This window comes from Calonectris borealis, chromosome 1, assembly GCF_964195595.1.
Source record: "Calonectris borealis chromosome 1, bCalBor7.hap1.2, whole genome shotgun sequence".
NCBI classification, from domain to species: domain Eukaryota; kingdom Metazoa; phylum Chordata; class Aves; order Procellariiformes; family Procellariidae; genus Calonectris; species Calonectris borealis.
In genome coordinates, this window is record NC_134312.1 from 195930611 (window position 1) to 195958342 (window position 27732).

The 27732-nt window shown below is 38.9% G+C and overlaps 1 protein-coding gene across 1 annotated transcript in view; it reads right to left on the reverse strand.

Moving 5' to 3' along the window:
• FRY (FRY microtubule binding protein) overlaps window positions 1-24813 on the reverse strand; it is a 175930-nt gene extending 151117 nt beyond the window's left edge. The window contains exon 1 of the mRNA XM_075139803.1: window positions 24135-24813. Within this exon, the coding sequence (XP_074995904.1) occupies window positions 24135-24204 (70 nt within the window). The 5' untranslated portion in view covers window positions 24205-24813. The remainder of the gene's footprint in view (window positions 1-24134) is intronic.
• Window positions 24814-27732: the final 2919 nt, after the last annotated feature.

The window sequence follows — 27732 nt, forward strand, 5'->3', positions numbered from 1 at the left end:
ACACTTCCAACTGTACTGAGGCTGGCATGCATTCTCCTAGGGATGGAGAGATCTGTAATTACTGTTTGCATATGTATGTCCCAGCAGAGAGCATCAACTATGGAGCTTTGATACTACATTTAACTGAATGTACTGCTGCAAAGCTTCCTCTATTTTCATAAAAAATGTAAAATAAGCAGTAAACAAAGCATGTAGGCAAATATTCATATTGCATGAAATTGATTCCCTGTGAAGGCTCATTTGCATGTGAAGGAACTCTTTGCAGTGAAAAATTCACTCGCTGACAGCAGTAGGTAGACTCAGACAGTAGATACAGGCACATACAGACAATAAGAACGTATGAGACAGTCTATATTGCAAAAAGCTCAAATACATTTTCCCTCTTAGTAGAACAAAGTTGTCTCCAAAACTACACACAATAGAAATCTCAGTGAACTTGTATTTTAAAACTCCAGACTCTGAACACTGTCTAAAACTGTTGTTCAAGGAACTACTGGGAGAAGACACTAGGTCGTTCTGTGCAGCTGACTTGACACAAGAACATGACATAAAACTATCCCAACGCATCCTGTCTTTCAAAAGCCTGTTTAAGCCACGATTCTCAGGAAGAGTTACTTTGGTTGACCAATTAGATCGATGGTCCACATGTAACAAAGATAAAACCCAACAATTCAATGCAAAACAAAAGTCTGGGCATAGCATGTAAATCCCTCTGCCAGAGGAAATACTATCTAGTCTAGAAGATAAAATGGAAGAGGCCGTAAGGTCAGTGGGGAAAAGTATAAAAGAAGTTCAAGATTCTGCAGCAAAATGGCTCATTCTGAAAACAAGTCTGAAGGAAATAACAGATTTGGGAGGATTTCAAAAAGGTGGTGAGAGCTGACCTAAGCTCTTCCAAATGGAAATTCTCAAACTACCTGAATATGCTAAAACTGTAATGGAGAAAAGACTAATTTATAAATTCCAGATTTCTCCATTTCTTTAAAGAGACATGCCTTGGGAGAGTCATTTGTGTAAAATGGCATGGGAGAAGAGAGAGGAAGGAGATATATCTTCAGTGATAAAGGCATTCCAGGACTTCATCAAGATTTAACTGAGATAAGACCAACATTTTATATTATTTCTGTCTGAAGACTTAGTGAAAAAATGCTGTTGCCAGGTTTAGATACATTTATTCCACTCTTTTCAGAATACTTGTTGAACTACAGAAGACAGTTCCAACCCCTGTGGACTTGGTTGGGCAATCCTTTTCCAAACTTCCTATTTCTTTTACCACAATAAGAGCGTGTAACTTCTATGTAAACACAAGGAACAGCAAACCCAGAAAACAGGGGAGACTAATTAGTGCATCCACTAAGAAGTGGCAGAGTTGCTGATAAAGTGTAAGCTTTGGCCAACCCAACTACTCTAGCCAAGAAAAAGGAGGCTTGAGCTTCATGTGTGTGTGTACATGTGCACACGCATGCCATTCTTCAATTTATTTTCAGTATCTTCAGGGACGTTATAAAACAGCAGGCCTAAAACAGACTGTATGATATCCTCAGTGAGACTGAACATTTCAGGACCTAAGGCTAACTCCTTGTAGTAAACCCGTTCTGCACTCCCCTGAATCCAGAGGTGGTCAATGATTTGCTGAACGGAGCCTCAGAACAAGTCCCAGATGTGGTCATTTCTTAACAATCAGATCCAGGCGTCTGCAGGACAGAAACAAAATGCAGCATCCATGAAAATAAGTATATGGCCACTCAGTAGACCTGATGGATGCTAAAATACCACTTCTGGGGGATGCTCTTGTCTGCATGTCTACAAAGAGCTCAAATGCTCATTCCACTCAGAGATGCTTATGAAGTAGCCATCTTCTGAGATGAACCCCATTAGGAAATAACCAGTTTAATACAGATACCTTTGCCCAAGCTCAGGGAAACATTAGAACAATCCTTTCACACACTGACAGGTCTTATTTGAGATGGATGTATGTGTTGAAGTGCCTGTTAGCTTTGAAGCTAAGGATCTTGTTCAGCCTGGTACCTTGGAAAGGTTGGTTTGGCTTTATTAGCTGTTAGCAACCTTCTGGCCCTCACATCCCAGCTGCTGGCAGGTAGGTGTTAAGCTTTGTAACCCTCAGACATGCACTGTTATTCTGTGCAAGAGAGGGGTAATTGATATGAGACTCCGTAGAGAAAACCAGTGGGTAGAATGCATTTTCTCCTCTTGTGAGAGACCGTGTCCTCCCTACGCAGGGGATTCAAGAATGACGGCTGCCAAAACAAACAAACAAACAGCAAATCCTGACATATACATTCATCTACTTTCTAAAGTCCTTTTCACTGACTTGGCAAAGCTCCTCCTAACTATGATTCTGTAAGATGTAGACTTTCCCTCTCTCTTTCTCCTAAGTTGCAGGTCAGGGGTTGAGCAGCTTAACAATGCTCCCTGGGTTCTTATCTCAGATCCCGGCAAGACATCTGAGTGAGGCAGGAAAGCAATTCTCCTCCCTGCCCATTCTCTTTGCTCACCATTTATTTTTTGCTCCTTTTCCTCTAGATCATTATTTTCTTGTTTACATATAACACCGTGCTGAAGATATGTGGGAATCTAGGCATGTAACATAGAGATTTTTAGCTGTGCCAATTTTAGAATTTGCTTGGTTTATTATAAGATTAAACACTGAAAAAGCTAAATGACATGGGAAATCTTGTGGACAATTCCAAAACAATTTTCAATTGCCATTTGAGTGCTCCATTTGGGGGTGACTTCTCACTAAAGGAAACATCTGTGTTGCTTCTGATGGGATCCAAATCAAACATAAATACTTCTCAGTTTCTGTGTTTTATATGGTAATGACATGCTGCCTCTTTGAAGGCTGACTTGAGATTAACAATATACTTTCAAAATCTTGGTATCTTTTCTAGATAACTTCAAAAGTTTTGTTATCTTTGCCAGTTATTCCAAAAGTCAAAACTCCAAATAGGGGTGGAAAGATATATTCAGATCATCATTTCCAGATGAGTAAATTAACTGATTTTTAAAAAATTAAAACAAATAAAAGGTTTATTTCTGAAACTATGCCAGAATTTCTTTGGGCTCAAATAGAGCTTAAAGAGCATTTTATTTTAAATAAAGATGTCCACACTCTTCTTTTATACTTTTTTTATGTACTAGGGGAAAAAGCTAGCCTCCACTTTGGTTTTGTTGGATCAGAAAATAGCTTCCTATAAGATTTTTAGACAGATGTTTTGTTGGGTTTGCTTTCCTTTTGAGAGACAGGGAGATGAAGATATTCCCGTCATTTTATGGTTGATGGGTGTTAGCGGAAGAATTATTTTTAGGGAACTTGGAAAAAGGCCGAGGAAGCACAAGGCTAAAAGAGTCCAAAAGAGAAGGAATAGTTACTTCCAAAAGAGGGACCATCAAACAGGGAAGATGCATCTTCCTTCCCTACACATTTTCTCTTGGAGAGAGTATACTTTTCCTTTTCTCCTTAAATGTTTTACAATAAAACTGTCAGAGTCTGGATAAGATGGCATTTAAAAAAGATAATTAACTGTTTATTTTTTACTACAGAAAGACATTAAATGCTTGCATCTGAGTCCTATTCCAATTTCAATAGCTACCTCAGATGTCAGAACTGGAATCTTCCCTGAATTTTTGTTGTCTGTCCACACTCGCTCTTCCAAACCACTGCCAAATGTTTATGCTGCTAAAAACTCATCTGTTTCACTGGAATGAGAACAGCATATCGGTTATGGATGATGTGGCTTCTGTGCAATGTACACACCTGAATGAAAACCCGAGCGTGTTGTAATGCACTTGTGCAAACATAAGCAGTATTTTATTCCTGATGCACAAAAAGAAACAGGCTGTAGCTCATTTCCCTCTGAAATTGCATGGTCTGAACAGTCCTACTGACCTAACACTGTTCAATGGCTAAGAGTTGATTTCCTAAAGAGTTTTGCTTATTTCATGCCATAATAAATATGATGTCATCTTTAGTTATGTTTCAAAGTGTAGTACTACATTGAAGAAATATCTTTAAAACTTAGCTGCTTCCTTGACCTCATCTTCTGATGCTCCTGATCTATTCTATGGCTGCCTTTTAGGGAAAGGTTCAAATTTAGCCACCTACAAGCCAAATATAAAATTTAATCTAGCCATCTAGGCTCCAAGTAGAGGAAATGAAGAGAGACTGACACTTCTAGGTGATTCATCATATCCTTCTTAATTCTTAGCTTAAGACAGAATAAATGACTTTCTAGAGGTGCCTATCACTTGTCAGTGATTACTAAAGGAGAACTGACAACAAAGATATGCATCCAAGGTTATAAGAGATGACTCTCACTCTTAAGTTTGTAAACTCTTCAAGAGCATCTTGTGCAGATTGAACTGCATCATGGTGCATTCCAGCTGCTCCTGGCTAGGATTCATACCCTTGCTCATGTGGGTGGAAAATGGCACAATACCAAGAGCAAACCAAGCCGCAAGCTGGCACTGTGAACTGGCAAGCTAAACCTTCACAGACCAAGAAGACTCCTACAAAATTTTGTGAAGCTTTCTGTGATGAAACCACAGGAGAGATTTCTGTGAATAAAGACTAACATGAGAATAAGTCAGACATCCATTCATGTTTTCCTCTACAGTGGAGCATAGAAAGTAACACCTATACAAAGAAAAATTAGAGGAAAAATTTTGCAGCCAAAATCTGTATCAATAGTTATCATTGTCAATCCCCTACTCTATGTCTGATTGAATCATTATGGTCAGTACTTAATACTGGCTGCAGCAGCACACTCACAACATTGTCTATCTTCTATGTTAAATTAAACGCTATTTGGCTTCTTTGCTCACAGACAACCCAACACATGATGTGTCATCTTTTATTAGCCACACACCATTATGATGCTGTAGTATCTAATAACCCTTTATTAACATTACATTAACAACTCTTTCTTTGAAAGTGGAGTTCACTTGTTTCTTAGCCACAAACATCAAGGCAAATGTAAATGTTTGCTGCTTTGCTAGACTCAGAATCCAGGACATAAATATTTCTCGTGGTGACTCTGAAATACAAAACCAGCAGGGACAAGATAATGACTTTTACCATCCACATGAGCTCAGTGAAGGTTTTTGAAAGTTTGGCTTGAGTACAGCTGCCCACTGAAAAACTTTCACTTGAACAGATGAATGAAGCACATGCAGAAGGTCCCTTGCAAATAGTTGCAAATATCAAACACAACATGGACAGGACATCGCTCTCATGCTGGTCAGTGCGCTATGACAGAAAACTTCCATATATTGAAATGTCTAAATGTTTTGGAATCAGTAACTCCCAGAAATACGTTATTAAATTTGGAGAGGAATAGCCACCTATAGAGATGAACTCTGCATCAGTTAGTTAAGAAAATAAAGAAAGAATCCTAAGGCTAACATTGGATTTTCCAAATAAACAGCTTAAACACTGAGAAAACAGAGTAATTCCTTAGAAAAACTGAAGAGCCTAATTACATCTGAAAATAATAAAAAGATTCCTTTTATGGGATATTCAAAGGGAAATTCAGTATTCCTGAGGGCTGGGACAAAACTAATGTTCTATCAGGTTTTCTTAAAGTGTCAGCAAGGACAATCCAGGCAACCGCAACACACTTGGCCTGATATTCATCCACGAATGGCTTCATTTCATTAATAAAGAATCAAAGTATAATAATATAACGCCATAAGCATAGGTTTATGGAAAGTAGATTTATTAAAGTAACTGTATCTTTTTACGAGATTATAAATTTGGTTAACAAGGTTAAAAGTGTAGTCTTATATTTATGTTTGGCAATTGGATTGGTATCTTACCAAACTGTAAAATGAGAACCAAAAAATCAACGTTCACAACAAAAATAGATTAAAAGCTAGGTAACAGACACTTCTCAGCATGGGTTGAGGGAGAATCACACCCTAATGAATGTACTTCTAGTGGAGGTACAGAGACCAGTTCTTGGTCCTGTACTATTTATCCTTACTGTTAATGACATAAAAGAAAACCAAAAACATTTCTATAAAGTTTACAGGCATAACACAAATTAAGAGTGGTAGAAAAAATAGTAAAAGGGTCCTCCTACTTTGAATAGCATTTTGAAAACTAAATGCAAGCAAAGAATATATGAGATATTAATTCTAACCTATGGAGAATTGCATAGCCAGAGACAAAGAACGCATGCCACACGGAGAGAATAAGGCTTTCTATTCTTGGGAAGCACTGATTATGAAAAAAGGCCTGAGACCAGGATGACTAATGTGTCAAGAACAGTCTGCTATTCTTGTGACCTGAAGAGCTATGAAGAGCCTTTTCAAGCAGGATAAACAAAAGCAAAAGCAGGAAAGCTCTACGGCTTCACTGCCAGTGTCTCTGCAAACACTGCTGGATGCTCAGTCCTGTTCTGGTGTCTGCAACTTGAGAAAGATGCTGATGAACTAGAGGACATTCAGGAAAGGCAACTACAACTAATGACTGGAAAACTTGCCTAAAAGCTTAGTTTAGTTTGACCATGAGAAAGTTACAGAGTCATTTAATCATATCCTCTAACGTCAGGAATTTGCACCTATTGCACCTACAATGGCACCTATTTGCAAAACATATTTACATGGAGCGACTCAACCCAAAATGCCTTTTTAGACAACACAAGCACTCAGGCACTTCCAAGGTGTGATTCATTACCTCCTAATAAACATGTCTAAAGCAGCTCATCTGAACTGTACCCTGAAAGTGCATATTTCTCTCCACTGGCTATAAGGAAAACTAGGCTTGACTATGTCAGATGTAATATAAAAACACCGAACATGCCTGAAAGTTAGGTGAGATGACTTCCATGCCTGCTAAGCATGAATATGAGGAACAGAAATTTGCTAACAGACAGCTCTTCGTTCAGTAATATCCAGTGTCTGGAATTTTAAACTAGACAAATGGATTAAAGAAGTTAAACACAAAAGGAAGGAAATTAACTGCCAGAACGCTATTAAGGCTTGTGCTGATTCCTCCATTAGTGGAAATTTTAAATTAAGATTTTTTTTTTTTAAGATGTGCTTTAGCTCAAACAGAAATTAATTCAGAGAAGCTGTAAAGCCTGCTCTATGAGGAGAACAGATTGGATGACACAATGGTTTTTCTGGTTGTATAATTTATGACTTGTTGAAGACATTAGCAGAAAACATATTGCTGAGAACAATCTTTCTTTGGTAAAAGTACAATACAGATGCTCTAAGAAGGATTCTTCTATTTATAATCTTGGTAAGATTTCTCTTTGCACATCCAGGTACAAATATAACTTGTGTGATCCGAGTATCTTTGTGATATATGTAATAATTTCCTGTCATGATGGTTTGCTTGTCCAACATGCTTTGCCAAAACAGAAGCTGATTTTAAGAGTTGTTTTTAGAATACACCTCAGGAGAACATGAAAGTGGAGGCAACTTATTGGGATGATTCAATTTTCAGGGAATATTTTAAAGAAAAAGTACATTGCCAGAATAATTTATAAATATGTCTTATAACTAAAAGTGATAACCATACAAAACATGGTTTGCCTGAAGAGAGTGCTTGTATAGAAAAGTGAAGCTCTTCCCAAGGCGCAGTGATATGCTCCAGGGAAGCCATATTCCACTGCCTGAGATGCTATTACTGAAAGTATGTTCACATGAACATGAAGGTGGACTGTCCTGAGAATCTGGAAAAGGCTAAAACCACGTTTTAGCGCATGTTACAGATCACCAACAAATGCCTGGTCATCTGCTACAGAACAAAGCTGAATCAATATAAAGATTCCAGGCCTGTTCCTTGTATAGTAGCACAGTCTGAAATAAAATTCAGTTTCATACGTGAGTGTATGAGAAAGGTTGTGGTAATGCTGTATGCATTACAAATTTATGTATTACACCTATTGAACAAAATTTTCTTCATTCTTCCCTTGTGGCACCTCAGAAGTTCATCAAAGCCAGTAAATTGTCCTGCCTCTGTCCCAAAGGGAACTGTATGACACAAAGTTGAGGCTCCAAGGGAGCAGGAGAGCTCAGAAGAAAAACACTTGTTTCTAGCACTAAGCAAATAGGCCAGAATTGTTCTGTTAAAAACCCTGATCCTTACTGTAGAAAGAAATTAAAACCAGAACAATACTGACCTAAAAAATGCATAAATGGTTTTGTAAATAGGCATGGAATCAAAAAGATAATTCAAAGAAGAGGGTAGGCAATGTTTGGCAATGCTGTTCCATAAACTGTGATCTTACCATAAATTGTATTAGTTACAAGCATCAGCTGTTCTTATGGGACATCACTTCGCATCAAACACAATGACAAGCTATATTAGCATAATGGGTTATTATTCCCAGATCCGTGTGATCAGTACTCCATGGCAACCCAATGATAATGAAAGGCTTTGTCAGGAAGAAAGCATGCACAAAACTATATGAAGCATGGTACATAAGGCTGTTAATAAATTAGGAATTTAAACACTAGCATTGACATTTCTTTCCATATGCACACGGAAAGGGGCACTGAAATTTTCAGTACGTTCTCAGCTGACCATCGCCATCGTGGGGATTTGGCATTTCCCAAGACACATTCACTCAGGGCTCAAGTCATTTGAGAAGTTGGCTGCTTAAACCTGGCCTGTGGAACAGAAACCAGAAAACTGACCCAAATGATCTGGTTCCCAGTGAATCAGGCAGCAACTCAGAACGGGATCCACAACAGCCAACCTGGGCCCGACACGGCCTGAGATACATCCCCACATGGACCTCACCTCGTTGGGCCACTTCAGGTGTACAAAGCAGAGCAGAAAAGCAGCTCCTCCTTTTCAATTTGGCTGTAACTGCTTTTTATGTAACAGATTAACGGCTAGAGAACTCACCTAGAACATGGTAGCTTTGGGTTAAATGTTTAATTAAATCTCAGGGTTTTGAACTTTCATCTCCCACCTTCTTGGAGAGCACTCCCATTTTGTGGCTACTGGCCAGAACAGTCAGGATTACCCATGTCCCACTTGTTCAAGGTTTGTCAAATTTGAAGAAAGAATTCAATGTGCTTTGAATTAGAGATGAAATATAACAGCACACATGGCTCTAGCTCAGTAGTTGCCACTCAGTTAATCAATGAGTGACAATTATTAAAAATTATGTTATAGATTAAACTATAATAAAAAGTAACATTAAACAATAAAGGTGTTTGGGCAAGGGAATGCCTACATTGGTAAATTACCTCTTGTTCTTGTCACTGTGTGTTAGATACACGTCACGAATGCCTCCAAATCAGATCCTTCAGGTATTTCTACCTGTTTTCTGCCTGAGTCTGAGCCATTCTAAATAATTTCTGTCATATTTGTCTTCATCCTAGGCTTCTTTTTGAATCCCAGTTTGTTGTCCCACAAAGCAGAGCAACAGGTAGGGCAAGAATCAGTTTCAAAGCAAAAATTATTCCAGATGTCCCTCTTTTCCTAGTAAAGACATCTCTGGTTTGGCATGGTGTATCTTCGGCATATTAAATGCTACTAAGTAATAGTTGCACAAAAAACATACAGGAACTTTTAAATGCTATGAAATGGACATTATGCTTTTTATGTACCCAGTCCAGACCAATCAGGACCAAGCTACTAATCCAAAATAAATCAGTCTTTCACATGACATAAAAAGATGCCAAGGTGATGACCAATAAAATGAATGTCCACTTACACGAATTTATTTTCTTCTACTTCATTCTAACAACAGTAAATGCTGCATTTATAACAATAATATTTGTTGCATATAATTTTCTTAACATCTTTGAATAAGATAAATGAGTATGTGAAAGGATTACAGTTAATCAGATTATTTTAAAGACCCTGGGTATGTTAAATACGACCCTCATATATACTAGGTACTTGACCAAAACCACAGGGATGGATGCTCTCTCCTGCAGCTGGACCCAGGCTAACTGGCCCCTACTCTCTGTTTAGGTGGAAGCACGGTGAAAACCACAGGACTCCGCACTTCGGAGTGCATGGGCCCACTTCAGTAGATTTTACCTGCTGGGCAGATGAGTGCTTGAGCATCAGATTTGACACATGACAGAGAATGAAACATTCCTGAGGAAGTGGAAGGACAGATAAGAAAAGTCACTGTTTAAAGACACACGATTACCTGGTTCATGTGTTTAGACAGATCTCAGGAGTGTCTGTGAGGTACACACACTGACTTACAATATTTGATTTACGTACTAAAATCTGTATGCCCAAGGCCACCTTAGCTACTCAGTAGACACAAGCTATTCTGAGTTACTTTGCCTTGACCGACAGAACAGCACAGACAGAACCAACCAAATGAGCTATTCCGTGGAAGCTGTCTAACTCTACCGTAAGTCCAACATAATTCACGAATTAATTTAAAATATATCCTTAAAGATAAAGCTGGATAAGCATGCTGAAATGCTGAAATCTATAGGGTAATCTTTTATTCAGCATTTCAGAAAAGATGATATTATAGAAGTGAGTTACAATAGATGAAATTGCAAACATCAGGCATAAGGACTGACAAAAAATTGTATTATGTGGGGTTTTTTTTAAACTTTACATTGTATTTTAATTCTATGATTCTGTAAAAAGAAACCAAAGATAATTTTCTTTTCCTGAAAAAAGCATAGTCTAAAACTTTATGTGGAATAACCTAATACAGTAATTTTAAAATACAGTATGTGGGCTTTTAAAAAACACACATTAAATCAGTCTAACTAATTGCACTGATGTAAACAGTTAAATACTCCCTTGTCTTCAGTGAAAAAACCTTAGGACAATGCTCAGCTTTCTGAAAAAGCTGCTCAGTATATCTTATTTAAATTATCAATGCAGATATTTATCAGAATTTCATGACACTGTGCCGGTTATTGTACAGTTTATGGAAAACCATAGCTATCATTTGAATCCATAATGCATATGATGTGTATGATTTAAAACAGAAAAAAGAGATTGAAAAAGATTGTCATTGATCACACTGATCATTTGTGTCATAAGAAGTTTAATGACTGAGGATCATTTTCTGTATTAATTAGCAAGATATGTTATATATATTTATACACACACATACACATATACATATAACAATAACGTATAGATTCAAACCTTCCGGCCAAATGTTTCAAACTCTGCTTCTATAAAGTAGGTAAACATGTCCAACATAATACAGGTAAACTATATCAACTTGAAATGTAATTTCTGGATTTAATATTATAAAAATGAAAACTTCATAACAAAAAGTCATGCCCTAAGGATATCGACATAACATAAATGTAATCTTTAAAACACATGACATCTCAGTCAGGCAGGCTTTAGGAGAATTTACCAATAAGGTTGAAATTTGGTATGTAAATGTTTAGGATATGTGCTAGCTGTGCAAGAGGATCTGACTAGTATTGTATACCCCTTTGTACTTAATTGAGTAAAATGCTTGATTAAAATCAGTGGCAGCAACTTTGTAGGAACTATCTCATTACTTTGCAGAGAGATTCCCTTTTGTAACAAGGAAATGACTGCCTGAAGTAATAATAGACTTTATGGTGAACCAGAAAGGATGGTATTAATATTAGGCAGAAAGCCATTCTAAGTATCTATTAATACCATAAGCACATAATAAATTTAAACAGTAGTGTGACGCTTCCATTTTACTCCTTGAAGGAGACAAATGTCATTAACATGCTATTTGCCTTCTTCCAAATCCCTAATGAGGATATAAAATAAAATAAAGCCTAGAGTCCATCCCTGCAGTACCCAACTGCTCAGCTCAATCTAATGTAAGAACAAGCATCAGTAAGGATACTTTATTTACAGTGCCTCATGCCAGTTTTTAACACGTTGCTCATAAAACTATTATGCTTAAAAGTATGCTGAGTGACACTCAAATATTCACTAATACCCGAACACATGGTCTGTTTCTTCATTCACCTGAGAACACTGTCAAAAGCCCCCAGATCTGTCTGGCATCCTCCCTTGGGAGATCCTAGGACGGACTAGCTTTTATTATTAGCTTATACACTACCTGCTGTATCGAAGAAGAAATGCGTTAGGAAGTTATCTGCTCTTGCATTACAAGTAATAATAAATAGAATAATAATCTGGTAAGGGTTTTTCTTTGTACATCTATGTGCTTTCCACTGTGTGCTGCATTACCTTGTTGGACTCAGGCTTTCAGAAGTGAAAATGGTAAGCGAGGTAATATAGTGGACATATGATTAAACTGATGCCAAATGAACCAACTGTTGACCCAGTTACCTTAAGAGCACACACAAGTCACTTGCTGCTCTCCTCACCTGAAAACACTTAACACTTTCTGTCACCTAACCCAAGCACTAAGGCAAAGCAAGGCATACCCTTTGCTGGTGGGATTTGCTATAAAGCAAGGATGCAGGATGGAAATCAGGACTCCCGCACTGCATTCTGCGCTTGGGAGGGGATTTCTCTGTCTCTCACCTCCCCCATCTCCCCAGCTGCTCTCTTCTTACTCCATCTCTACAATCTGGTGTCTCCTCACGGCTGTGTCTTCCCCACTTCACGCTCCCCATTCCACTCCCAGACTCCCATGCACTGTTCCCGTTGCCCAGCCAAACATTGCTCATCTCGTCCTTCCAGCCCTCTCAGCCCTGTCCCATCCCTCCTCCCGTCCCTACCCCTTCATCCACCCCTTTCTAGTCCCCCCTTGGCCCCGTTTCCTACCAGCCACCCTTCACTTCTAGTCCCATTGTCTGGGAAGTATCAATTCCCCTATTACTGACTCCTCCGCCACGATGACTCCTCTGCCTCTTCTCCCTTCATCCCCACCGGCTCTTTACTGGGCTTTTAATCCAAATTCGCTCTCCCCTCCGCCCTCACTTTCTTCGTGCAGTCACCGTAAGGAGCCAGTTGGCTGTAAGGTGGCTGTCCCCCACCCACCCCCAAGATCTTCCTCAAGAGAATTTTTAACACATTACAAACAACAGTGGTTTTGCATTTTCTCATTCTTAGAGAGGGTAGAACCGTTTCTGCAGAAAATTCCAAAATTCACCTTCAGGGACATTAAGTTTAGAAGTGCTTTAGTCCAAACTGCAGAGCTCAGGAAAAATTACTGGCCACAGAAAAGAGGAGTTTTACACAAAAAAGTAGGCACAGCAATATACACACATAATCATTAACAAATATTCTCTTTTTTTCTATCTTTTTATAAAATTCCAACCTGTCTATATTAACAATTTAGTTTTAAAAGTTCATTAAAATAATAATTCCAATGATTCCAGTAATTTCAGTTGCCATAGAGGTCTGCAGCTCCCTGTAATACCCAATTCTACCTGCCGTGTCCCTTACTGCTTGAATACATGACAGACAAATGGGTAAAAACAATCAAAATTTTAAATTTTACTTTCCCTTTGAAAATATTTCCATCTTCTATTTTATGAAATATATGTTAAAGATTCACTAAGGACAAGCTGAGAGTTTGCTTAAATTACTACAAATCCCAATGACTTTCGTATTTCAAAAGCAGTATTTTCCAACTTTTGATTCCCAGGGAATTACTGTTCTCGATCAAGCACTCACCCCAGTAAAGAATACATATGTTGCTCTGCCACATTTTCCTGCCTATGAGTAACAGAACAAAAATCAAAATAACTGCCTAGCTTTGGTCCAGATGGCACACAGATAAAGGGTGTGGTGAGGTTATTTGTTTCAAACACCTGCGTTCAAAGAAAAAGAATTATAGCTAAGTAATTTTCTCCTCATTTAAGGCATCAGTAGCAACAAATATACACCCTGTGGAATTTAAAATAATCCAAAGACATTTCCATTTTAAAATTACTACTTACTGCCAATTAAAAATCTTGTTACAAATAATAACTAGTTGAGTCATGATTTCCAATGTGTCATTTGGCTACCAAGAATGTGAAGGAAGAAAGGCTCTTCCAGTAAATAGAATAGAAGACAGTGTTTCATTTCTAGCTCTAACACAGGTTTCATGTGTAATCTTGTGTTTCTCAGTTAATTTCTCTGCTTCAGTTTGCCCAGTAATAGCAATAAAGGAATAATACTTTTATCTTTCATATTCACGTAATAATGCTGAAGGAATTTAAGACTGTAAAGCTTCCAGATGGGAAGCACTGTATGAATATTATTATCATGTAGACCATTGCAAGCAAGGTACTTGCAGCAGTTTCCCTGCATCTGAACTAATGAATGTCAATTTGCATCTTGTGAATGTATTTCAAAATAAGCAACACTATGAGTTTTGTGTGCAATCCTCTCAAAGGTGTGACTGAAGTTTGTCTCACAGCTGGGGTATTTACAAAGGCTGTCGCAGCAAGGATTTTCTTATGTGTAAGAAGACGGGAAGCTTATGCTGCCATTTTTCATCAGGTGGACTTCCCTCTTCACTACCTAACAGCCTTGTTTTATAAATACTGTAGAAACTTAGGTATCTTTAAGAACTCTACCCTTCTCTGAATTGTTCTGAATTTGGTCAACATGTTCAAAAAAGGCTTCCACTGGAAAGCAAAGACTAAAAATAATTCCAGTTACAAGGGAATAAATTGCAAAACCTGATGTCGAGTAGCTTAGACTACTTTCAACACATGGTATGTCTGTAACACGCACAGAATAAACCTGATTCTGAAAATATACAACAATATATTACTGTGAGTGTATGCAGAAACCCACTCTACAAACTTCTCAAGGAGGAACTTTGGCTAGAACTCTATACAGGTATCCTTCTGACTAGAAAGGCAAATTGATCCAGACATTTAAAGACATTCCTAAATGACGATCAGAAATGCAGTAAGAAAGATAATTGTGTATATTCTGTTCCATAAAAGTTGTTCAAGCGAATCAATATCAAAACAAATTGATAAATGGACATCCTTCGAAGTTTAATTTACTCCACATACAAGCTGAGACTCTTCAAAGTTACAGAGACAGAGGAGAGCTAGATAGGTAGAGATTAGGAAAAAATGTTAGTATAATGATCACCTAATTATAGGAAAATTCCTGCAAAACAATACCTTTGGCAGACTTCTGTGCTGAGCCAGGTACTACTGGTTACTTAAGAATTCAAGGGAATATAAACGAGCCTTTCAAAGTCAAGCCTTTGAAAATAAAACTAAAACCATCTGCAACTTCACAATTATAAATAAAATCAAGAACAATAATAATCAAGATCTGTTACATTCTTTTGACCAGTCCTTGTCTAACGCCAATCCATCTAACATCTTCCCATTTCGACTGTACACAAATCATGATTTCTGACCCCCTCACTGACTAGTGAAAACCACAGCAGCCTCTCTACTTGTATGCAATAGTGCTACATTTGATGACAGCAAATTTCTGAAAGCATAGAAAGTATTCAGGATAAAGATTGTATAGCATGTCTCTCAAAAGGATCCCCTTTTTTTGGTGTAAATTCTCTGCTAAGGCTCAAACCACCTAATTAAGCTCTTTATCAGCAGCACGTTCCCCTGGAGACACGATACATGTCACTACAGTGATCCCACACTATTTACAAAACACCACTCAGACTTCTCTTCAAACCAGTGGCCTGAAAAGCACCCCAAAATCTCCCTTCTGGGACACGACAGAGCTGAATCTTTCAGACAGCTCTATAATACCAGTTGCATCAGTGACCTTGATATTTATGCACAAATATCAATATTGTTGGTGGTCTCTCTATATTGGTGATCTCTGTATTTCACGCAGAGAAGGAAGCAAGCAGCATTCGACAACTCAGCGAAACCACTGCTCCTTGGCCAAACGCAAACTAGGAAGCCAGTGTTTCTCAGATGTGTTTTCATTCAGCCACTTGTTTTAGAAAGCTTTGCTGTCTGCTGTGAATAGAAAACCTTTGCCATCCCTCAGTTTTGAATGTGACTATAATTTGAAATATATAAAAGATCATAAATATATATGGAATTGCCAGGCTTCTCAGTTGTTCCTGCAAGGAGGAGAGTCTGTGCTCCCGAACTCCGGACTTGCACAAGTTCTACCTTTGCCCCTTATCAGAAGTGCCATACCAAGGGGCACTCCAGCACCTGGCAGACAGAGGCCAGAGAGACCTTGCTGGTGAAGACTGAAGCAAAGGTGGCACTCAGTACCTCAGTCCACTGTCACTAAATCCCTTGGCCCATTCAGCGACAGGTCCACATTTTCCTTGTTCAGCCTTTTACCACAAATGAAGCAAGAGAAACTCTTCTTGTTGCCCTTGATATCTCTTGCAATTCCAAAGTTGAGCTTTGGATTTCCAAGCACCATCCCTGCGTGCCCAGGCACTGTTTATAAATTCCTCCTTTGTAGCCAACCCCCGCTTCTGCCTCCGATATACTGCCTTTTTTGCATTGGAGCTCAGCCATGAGGTCCCTGATAAGCCAAGCCAGTCTCCTCCTATGTCTCCTTGTTTCCTTGAGTACTGGGGTGTCCCACTGTCACACTTGGAAAATGCTGACCTCAAAGACCTGCCAGCTTTCCTGAGTTCCTTTGCCTTTCAGAGCTGCCCCCCATGGGATCCCAACTAACAGTTTCTGAAATCTAAAAAACTGAAATCTGCTCTCCTAAAGTCCAGGGTCTGTACTCTGCCACCCGCTTTCCTCACTCTTCTCAGGATCTAGAGCTCCAACCAGTCCTTACTTGTTAGTAGATAGCAAATCCAGCTGCACTTCACCCCTGGTTGGTCCATCCTGTATCAAGAAGTTATTCCTAACACCCTCGAGAAATCTTGACTGCTTGTGCCCTACTACGTTGCAGTTCCAGGAGACGTCAGGAGGTTCAAGTCCCCCATGTGAACCAACATCAGCAGTTCATCAACTTCTTCAAGTTGTTTAAAGAAGGCTTTGTCTGCCTCCTCACTCTGATCAGGTGGCCTGTAACAGATTCCCACCATCATGTAACCCTTGAAGTCCTCTCTTCTGTTCCTGACCTACACACTCTCAGGCACACTGTCACCCACCCATCCCACAGAAGAGCTCCATACACATGAGGAGTTCCTTCACAATGACGGTAACCTGCACTCCTCATCTTCCCTGCAGGTCCTTCCTGAAGAGCTTGTATCCATCCATCACAGCCGTCCAGCTGTGTGAGTTGTTAACACCAAGCCTGCTACTTCAATAGTGTTGTAGTCTTGTGACTGCATGCAGCACTTGACTTCCTCCTGCCTGTTTTCCAGAGTGCGTGTATTTGTATACCTACACTTAAGGTGGGTGCCTCTTCATCCTGTTTTACAGTTCCTGAGGTCTGTCTTGTTCCCTTTGCCCTGCACCCTTTGCTTTCCACCCCAGTTCACTGCTACCTAACTGAACTATGGGTCATAATCTCCCTCCACTGTCATTCCTAGTTTCAAGCTCTTAGCAGGTTGAAGAGCTGATTGGCAGATGTCTTGCCCCACTTTGTCATACTATTGAACATCTTTCCATTTACATTCTTAAAAAATATAAGCAGTACAAGAACTTACAATACGTGGCTGAAAGAGCTGCTGTGAAGCTTGAATGCTATGTTTAGTATTTCTTTTAGCTGAAGCAATAGACAAAGTATTGGATGATTCGGAAGAATGTGTATTAAAGGAGAAGGGATTTTCTTTCTATGGACAGTTGATTCAAATCTATTTTAGGTAATTGCAGTCAATGAAAAATCACCAGCTCACCAATAATTCAGCTACCTCTGTGAAATTATTCGGCAGACCAAATTTATCACAGAAACAACAATAGAAACAACTTCACTGCTGATGCTCTGAAGCAGAGAAGAGAGGGATGCAAAAGCTAGATTGGCCTGGAGAAGGAACCAGCTCTGATATTTAGAAGCAGGCATGGGTACAGGAGTCACTATTAAGAAAGTAAATATGATTTACCATACAGCTCACCAGTCTAATAGCAGGCATCGGACAAAACTGCCTCCTGCTCTTAGCCACGTATCCTTGTCCCCTTCCTTGTGCTAATACGAGCATCTACACCATTTTAGAAAGTTTAACTGGCAGAATATTAACTGTATAGGGAGTTAGGGTGGGAGAGAAGGGGCAGAAGCACGGGGACAGGGACAAGAGGCTGTGCCTCCCAGGCACAGCTACTGCAATGCCACACCTGCCCAGCGTGGGTTCAACACTGACAGGAATTCAGTCTCCAGGGCTACCAACTCACAGCAAGTGTCAGAGCACTTACCAATCGCTTAGAAACTCAGGAATGAATACAGAAAATAAAGCTGGACAAGCACATGCAATCAGAATTCTGGAAGTGCGGAAACTGCTTCCTACTGTTCGCAAGAGAGTTTAAACTATTAATGAAATGAGTGCATCGAAACTGACTGAAATACAAAGGGAATGTTAAGTAGCATTTTGGCTTATATCCTCTTTTACTAAACCATGGACACATTTGTACGCTTTATACACTTAAGGTAACCTGTATATTATCACTTCCCTTATACTTATACATGTTCTTTTATTTATATATATATAAACCTACAGCTTCTTCAGTGGTATTTTATATGTGTAGAGGAAACCACAAGAACTGTTAGTTCTTTCCTTGATCTTTTTGAATAGTAACTAGCTCCACTGGAAAAAAACAAACTGCAGGTAATTTGATAAACCAACAGTACTGCAACATCGGATATGACAAATTAATCACTCAAAGTGGATACTAATAATACAACAGAATAGTTTTGTTTTTACCACAAGTAAAATTGTTGGAACCTTTATGGAATATGTACCACTAATTATCTATGCTTAGTTTACGCCTGGTTTCCAGACTATTTTATATTTTGAGACTGAAGTTTTGCCACAAAAATTTATGCACTAGGATTGCACTCAAACTATTTGTAGATGTTTACAACCCTACAGGTCTGTGGAGAAGAGGATCAGATCTGCAGACAAATATAAAGAAGGTTGTCCTGGGATGTAACAGTCACCATTATTAAGCATGTCACTTTTCTGCTGGCAATCACAGACTACTTAAAGCTGAAGAATATACTAAGCACCCTAATTTCAGGCTCAATGGATAAAGCAATCAATTCCCTTTATGTAGCAAGGCAGCTTGAATTAATAGCATCCTTTGTCCAAGGCACAGCACATGCCAAGGCCTGAGCAGATGCTAACGTTCGTCCCCAGGGCTCCCTAAAGGCGGAGGCTGTGAAAGTGCCCAGCTTTCTGCAGGTGTATTAGGGTGAGACCTCAGTAGCAAGCAAGAGGAGAAGGTCCAAGCATGACCCGAGCCCAGGCTGCAGTTTCTCCGTCAGTGCCAGCCTGCTCTCCCACTTCCCGCAGCCACAGGTCCCTGTCCCTTCCCCAGCTGCAGGCCACCCACTCGCTTCAGGCAAGAACTGATCCTTTCCCTGCAGGGCGAGTTTGCAGCACATGAGCTTCTTGAATCAGCTCACTTGCAAGAGTAGGAATGCCAGAGCAAGAGAAATGGCAGGGAAGAAGGATAGATTCTTCTTGTTCAGTGAATGCGTTTGTTTAAGTGGGCACTGTGAAACACAAAGGAGCCTCTTCCCTTTGCTGGTATCTTGCTACAATCACTAAGTCTGATAGCATGGTGTGCTTAGTATATTCGGCTTTAAACAGGTCTATGTTTGCCTGCAGATAAGCGACCCCCTGCAAAACGGCTGTTATCATCTTCCTGCACAATAAAACCTTAACTAGAATATCAAAATAGTGCACCACAGAACTTACACATAATGCAGACTTTTACCTAAGAAACACGGCCTTCCCTTTCTCTTGTTCATGGACATAAAACTTCACCAATATTCTCTGTAAAAAGGTTGAATTTTATTGCTAAATGTATTACATTCATTTAATAAAGGACTACATGGCAGCCAACAAGGCCCCAGGCTTCACATTGGCCATCAAGAAGTTTCTCTTATGCCTGATGCTCTTCTGACAACATAACTTGTTTGGACACTAGCACCGCATTCGGCTGCAGAGCAGCCAGAGGTCCTCCTAGGACTGTTCTGGGATGCTCCTGTGTTTGAGCCATGCGAGCAGTAACTGATGCGGGTGTCTGTGTGCCCCCAGGATTAAGCTGTCATCAGTGTTACCACCGCTAGGAAACAGAGAGTGGCTTTTGCCAGCCACTGCTACAGGGACTGGGCATGTGCGGGCACAAAGAGATGGGTGTGCAGTGGGAACATCGAGCAATGGGCTTTGTACAGCACAGAGGTGAAGAGGGTGATGATGTGATGATTTTGATGTGGATGGTGGCTACTGTGGAAGAAGACAGGGAAGTATGGGCCATGGGAAAGAGACTTGAAGTCCTAATACTGAAAAAGGCCTTATTCCAACTCTGAATTAAATGCAAGTCCACAGAAAAACACACCTTGCCATTCAAAGGTAGATAATGCCAAGCACTGAGAAACAAGCGTTGCCATCCTTAAAATAAGGCCCTGAAGATAACTCCATTCTATGAGAACTGGCAAATAAAATTAAAATGTTCACGATGCACAATGTGCCCTCTCATTTCATTACACAAAAAGACACCTTAAAATCTATCTCTAGTAACTGGGAGACAGTGAAATGCAGTTTCTACCAGCCCACAGAAGAGCTGACTTGTGAGAGCACAAGTGAGCCATCTACCTGTGCCGTTTGATTCTTCTATAGAATCCTCTCCTCCAAGAAAGGAACAATAAACTTAATTGCTGATCTGATATAGAAACTGCAAAAACCAGCAGTTACTATAGAATTTCCTACAGTTTATACTGACGCTACTCCAGATTCTTGTAGCTTAATTTTTAAACTTTTATTCTTCAGCTTTTTTTTAATTATGAATTGGAAAATGCATTTCCAAATTAAATTCAGACTAAATCTAACCATCTGATTCATTTAAAAAGTAAAAACAGTCTAAAGAAAGAGCAGATTCAAATTCTCAACTTTTGGATTCATATGTCATTCTTTGAATAAATTACAAATATTTATTTACAAAAAGTATTTTGCAGTATTTCCATAACAAATCTAAGGAGAAGACTCTTAATCGCCCTACTTTTGGTGAGACCTATTTTATTCTCGTCACCTTACTGACCTCAGTGGGCCAAGTGAGCGCACTCACTCGCCATTTTAGCAGTAATTTAAAAAAGAAATAATGCAAATTATTAATGCAGTTGTTGACTAATACAAAATTTGCAGTTGACTAATGCACATTGATCAAAAATACTTGAATATTTAAAAAAACATCAGAACACAAATGAGCTCAGTTAAAAAAGAAAAAAAGATTATTCTTACTTTCCAGCTAGACAATCCCAATTCTTATCCCATCTCCAACACATTACAAAAAATATTTTCCAGAACTGCATGACATGCACGGTATCTTATTGACATGTACAGAGCAAAAGTCTGTTTTGAGAGCTGCACAAAGGAGTATTTTGAGGTCTCTCAGTTTGGTGGGATGATTCAAAGGCCAGACTGTGACTCGGCTTTTTTGTCCCCTAGGAAGAAGGGTGCGTGCTCACTGAGAACACACCACCGACTGTATCATCCTGATTACAGTAAGTTAACAGGTACGTAAGATAAACTGACTTCAGTGCCCATAAATTACCTGCCTCCTTAGCTGGTTGATGAACACGAAAATCCAAGCTGCATGCTAGGTGAACACCTCTGCAAGTGCTGTGTGACACTGAACTGAAATCCTGCTCAGCATGTCAAGAATGCTAGTTTGTTAAACATCTTAGATGATAGCAAAATCAGAGAAAATTGTCATCCCAGGTAGAATAACTGAGTATATTTCATGGTATGGTATAGGCAATGGGTGTGGTTGGCAATCTATTGGAAAATATTAATGCTCTGTATAAGCCAAAACATAAATCAATAGAAAGGACTGGTTTTGGTGGGACTATAAAGCCCGGGAAGAATAAATGCTATTTACAGCTACTGTTTTAAAGTGCTAATTTACAGAAACATACATGGACAGCACTTCTACACTATTACCATTTGAGCAAAATACATACTGTAGGGCCCAAACTTACTTTTCTTTTAAAACAGTATGTTAGACCTCTTTCTACTAGGGCCCAAACTTACTTTTCTTTTAAAACAGTATGTTAGACCTCTTTCTACTAGGTAAATGCCATGGCATAATTTATAGCTTACTTCTGCTCTTGGGTATGCAGACACAGCACCTAGTCTCTGAAAAAACATGTTCCTGTGCATGCATGTGCAGGCTTCCCAGCAGTTTCTCAAGCAAGGGAAGTATTTTCCTCTGCTCCACCCATCACATAGCAGAGCTGAAGAAAGCCCTAGGTCTTCTGAACTCCCTACTATCTTCTTATCAAATTGTTTGTTTTTCAGCTAGAAAGGATATGTACCGATTTATGACCACAGCCTTCCAGACTGAAAGCAAAAAAAAAAAAAAAAAAAAAAAATTGGCAACAAGTTTAAGTCAACCCGGATTAATTTATTGTATTTCCTCTTACTGTTTATTCAAATACAGTAGCAAGCGTGTTTATCAGCTAAAAGAATGTCAGAAATACCAATTATTCATATACTATTTCCATTTCTATAAAACAGAATTTCATTTAAGGACTTCCAAATTCAGACTAGAAACATCTTTGCTGTTTTGAAATACTTTCAATACACTTCGATGTAGAGGAAAAGGAAAAAAAAGGATTAAAACGTTATATTTAATTCCATAATATAGTCATTTTTATATTCTTAAGTGCTAGTTTTACTTAGTCTTAATTTACAGTAGTCTATTACAAAAATAATGCCAGAACTGATTTGATCTCTGCACCATGAAGTGACTTGTTTTTCTTCTGTCACAAACTGGGACTACCTTGTTATAAAATATGTGTTGTCACAATACACACTTATGTTCTCAGTATTTGATTAACATTAGTCCAAAAAGGTAACTAAACCATAAAATTCTCTTCCAGCCCTTGTGAGATCAGTGATTTGAATGAATATGCACTAAATATTTTAGAAGGAGGGCAGATAAGCAATGCTGTTTAAGTAATAGTATTATTCCCTGGTGGCTTCACACTTGTGGTAGAAAAACAGATTCAAACAAGCACCACAGTGTTACTGAGGTTACAAATGACCTGGAAAAATACAGTTTCTATGGATATCATTTAATGAAGACAAGCCGTGCATGTCACACATCTAATTTAGTGTTATTTTCATTTCTTTGCAGGTATTCAGATACACGCCTTGTATTAAGCAGATTTTGCAATTTTTTTATACCATAGAATTTAAAAATACTAGTCTTTTATGCAGAAGTTATTAAATTATAGATAGTGGGATAATCAGAACCTTACTGCATACGTAGCCAAGTTAGATTTTTCCAGAGACATTGTATTCTATCTTTTAAAAACAGTTAATTATGGAATTCTAGCACTGTTAATACAAGCTTCTATAGGAAAGGAATATACTGTTCATGTATTTTAAATTAAAAAGCAAATTTCTGCCAGAGTTATCCCATGGCCTTACCTAATCTGAATTTGCAAGCACTAAATTTTAATCAGAAATATTTATTACATAATATTGCTAAAAATCCAAAGAGTGGGTGATTTAAGCAGCAATGGAAATCAGGAACAGCAATACTGAAAAGACCAAGGAAGACTAAAATGCTATTTGTTTACATTCTGCAGAACCCAGCCTGGATTAGATAAACAGATGGATTCTTTCTGGATGAAAATATTGCATAAGATTCTGAAATTAAGCATAGAAGGTGGGAAGTGCAGCTATAAGCAACTGATGTTTTGCTTTTCATCACATAAAATAATGACTTTCAGACCTGAAGTATAATCATTATATTTTTGTCCTCGGTGCGCAATTAATAAAAACCAACTTCTGAGCAATGCCACACCCTTGTGATTAAACAGCATTTTAAAAAATATTTAGATAAAGCCTGAACAAATCAAATAAACATGTAGGCAGGAAACACTGTTTGGAATGCACTCCCTGCAATGTACTAATAGAGCCAGAAAGCAGCCTAACTTCAGCATTCAATCAAGCAAAATCTAGTATAATCTCATTACAGCCTTTGCAGTTAATGAAACCTATTTAAATCTCTGACATCCTGATTTTTTGAGCTGACGAAAGCAAAAATTATTTGGTTTATATAACACAAACATACAGAAATACAAGATTTTATCCTTTAGGTTATCCTAGCTATTTACCAAGCAATGCGTAATATGAAAAGATTACTCTTCTGCTACTCACTATTGCTCCAGGATTTCAGTAAATATTTGATACTGATTTCAAAGAAGCCTGAATCCTGCTGGCTAGCCATGTCTGCTGCATACAAAGAGGCTTCTATAATTCTGAGCAGCTGAAGTGGCAGGTACTATGTATGTAGATGTGACTGTCACCAGTTAGTGATGTAAACGAGGGGTCAGAGGAGGAAATGAAGTCTCCGCAGATCCACTTCTTCCGTTCATGGTAGGTAAGCTCATTAAAAAAAAAAAAAAAAAAAAAGCCGCTCAACAACAACAACAAAAACACACCATGAGATTTTTGTCCTTTGCTCTTCCTCCAGGGCTCGTACTTAATTCTATCTGCGGAGTATTTTATTCCCTCACCCCCTCAGTATGTATTTTCATTTATTCCATTCCACAACTAGGCAAATTTCTCCCGGTCAGTTAAGGCATATGCAGCACCACAGCACTTGTTCCATAAGCACAGTTAGAGTATCTTCCCGAAGGGTGTCTGAGCTGTGCTTTTAATAACATGCAGTCTGCCTGTCTGAAGCTTTTTTTCCGTCAGAAGCTGACAGCCCGAGCGTATGCACCTCCTCTGGCGAACCGAGTATCAACTTGAAGCCCCACTGAAACAGTCTCTTCTGCAGCTGGAGGAATGTCACACGTACTCTTCAGCTTTAGGAAAAAAAACCACCCTCTAATGAATATCCTCTGCATGCTCTGGTCAGCTGCTCTCCTTCCGCCTGTTTCCAAGAAGAGCACGCTGAACTATACACAACTGCATCATGCTGCGGTAAAGCAGAGCTGCACCCATATATCTGATTGCAGTGACGCTGGGAAAAAAAGGCTCTCCCTCAGCCCAGTTGCACAAGAGAAGCGCTTCCAGAGCACTAAAATCATGGCATTCGGACTGGCTGCTTCTGCTTTTCTTTCACTTCTAGAGAAAAACGCGTTGTCATTTTTTTCTTGAGTTTTTTTTGTTTCCCCTGCCCCCCCCCCCAAAGATGAGAGACAGCAAGCTGAATTCGTAATGGCAAATAAACCAGAGAGGTCACTGTCTGGTATTCACCTCCGAAAGAGCCACAGAAAATTCTCAGTTTGATGTCATTTTTATCTTGAATAATGTTTTTTTAAAAAGGAACTGAGTTCATATAAGGAATTCACATAAGAAAATGAGGCAGAAGCAATTCACTCCTTGTTAATCTCTCTGTATTTTCTACAAAATACTTAATTGGTAGCTACAATTTCCATATTCCTAAAGTTTTATTTCAAATAATTATAGTATATCACTATGCATATTTTAATGGTAATGAAGAAAAATAAGAAGAATCAGTTTCCCAAATATTTTTTGTTTCATATATTCTTGGTATCATCCTTCCAGATACTATTTCCTGGGCATAACAGTACTTCTTTTCTCACTTAGTGGAATAAATTTTCTGCAGCATCTCACAATTACAGTATCTGAGCCAAAATAGAGGCTGTCTGCTGCTGATTCTTCTAAAAACTTTGTCAGCAATTATATTTGCATGTTATTTTTAGTTTCAGTATGCAGAATATTTGATGTTTGGATTGGGAACTGAGGAACACAAGGGTCATTGAGACCAAACTCCCATGGTTCTCACTGAAAATATGCTAAATGTCTTCTGTAAACATACCTCATCTGGAGATAAGGTTTTGTGTCCTCACTAATGGAAGGCTGTTGTAGAAACTCACTTTATAAACCTCCTTTCAATTCCCAAATGAAGTTTACTCAAAACCAGTTTACACCCTTCCGTGAACACGGACTTTCAGAAATGTTCAGAGTATCTCAGGTTTGATCTCACCAGCTATCAAAGAGATCTCATCAGCTCTTCCTCCCTATACTGTTAAATATCATCCCATTGCTGTCACTCTGGGCCCCCAGTTTCTTTTCTGAGACCCCCCGTCCCCGTCCTCCCTCACTGACAAATGCCCCCTCATCGTACCATCCCGTTTTAACCAGCACACTCCAACTTTTTACAATTAAAGTTAAATTTAATACCAAATATGGCAAGTCCCAAGACCTAGGACTGATGACTTCCTACCATCCCACTAATTGATTTTTCAGCAGAGACAATGCCACATAGGTTTGGAAGTCCTTATTCATCCTCTCAAATGCTGCATTAATTCCTATGTTCAAAGATTTAAGTAATAATTTCCCCTGTGGTGCTACATCACACGCTTTTCTGAAGATGACTGATATATTAATTTTATCACAATTCTCTTGTTGAAAATAAAAATACAAGGTTAATTTGCAAATAGTTGTCTTTCCTAAATCTGTATTGGATTTTATCCAATTTTCAATTAAATACACACCCTTAAATATAATCTCCCACCAAATTTTGTTTCAAAGCCTTGAGTGTGGCTGAGGTCAAACAGCTTCTCTGTTGATATAGATCATTTTCCTCCCATAAATTCTGTGGTTTATATGTACAAGGCAGAATCTCTCTTTTGATAGATTCAACAAAAATTTTATTACCCAAGCTGCAACTTCATGTGCCCACTCTTCTGTTATGAATGGGAAGTTATCTAGTTTTTGTAACGTGAATTTGAAGATCTTTGAGGTTTTTTCCCACCTCATAATTGATTTTTTATTTTGTTTGTATTATTCCTCCTACCTCTGTTCCTCTACAAGGCCCCATCCTTATGGAAAATAAAGGGAAGGCATTCACTTAGTGGTCATATCTTATTCTTACTCTATCTCTCATCCTCACTGGATACTGGACCCTTTAAAATTGAAGTTCTTGTTTCAAACTTGTAAAGGACCAAGGACGTTTAACTATTTGCTTTTAATTCCTTCACCTATTCTTACTCTTCTGAACTTTTGATAGTGCTCACTTTAAATTGACACCCTTTAGCCTCCAACCCACAACTGTCTTTGCTAACAGTGCAATGGGGACTCTTCCAATAACTGCAGTCCTTTTCTGTAAGAATGGTGGAGCGTTCAAGAAGATGACTGGGAGATCAGTTTAAAACAAAGAAAAGAAAGTGTTTCTTTCTTCAGGAAGTTGTGAGCTTCTGGAACTTGTTGCTACTGGAGGTCGTGGAGCTGCATTAGCAGCTTCAAAATGCTGATAATAAACACAAATTTAGGTCTATAAAGGATGCTAAAAGGACCAGGCAGGAAAGTACTCCCCTCTAACATCCCTAACACAGCAATTGCACGCACTGGTGCGTATGAGAGGGATGGGCTGCAGAAAGTGGCTATGCCAGCGTGCAGTCTTCCCAAACAGCTTCTTCTACTGCTGCTGTCGGGAGGAGAATACCAGGTGAGACGGGTGACTGGTGGGACCCTACGGGATGCTCCTGAGGGTCTCATGTTTCCCTCCCAGGCAGAATGAAAAGTTCAAGGTGTTGTTGATTGGTTGGTTTTGGTGCTTTCAAGTTAAAGATATTTCAGACGTCCCCTGTAGGCGAGTCCCTGATTTCTTCACTGTCACTAACAAGTTCCCTTTATTTAGTTTGTCTTTTCAAAACTGCAGGCCTATCCTTGCTTATCCCAAATCGGCTTGTACGAACATGATCCAATAATGTTCCTGTCACCTGTCCTTCTTGGTCTTCACCAGTTATCAAGCCTAACCAGCACAATCTCTTCTTGGCTT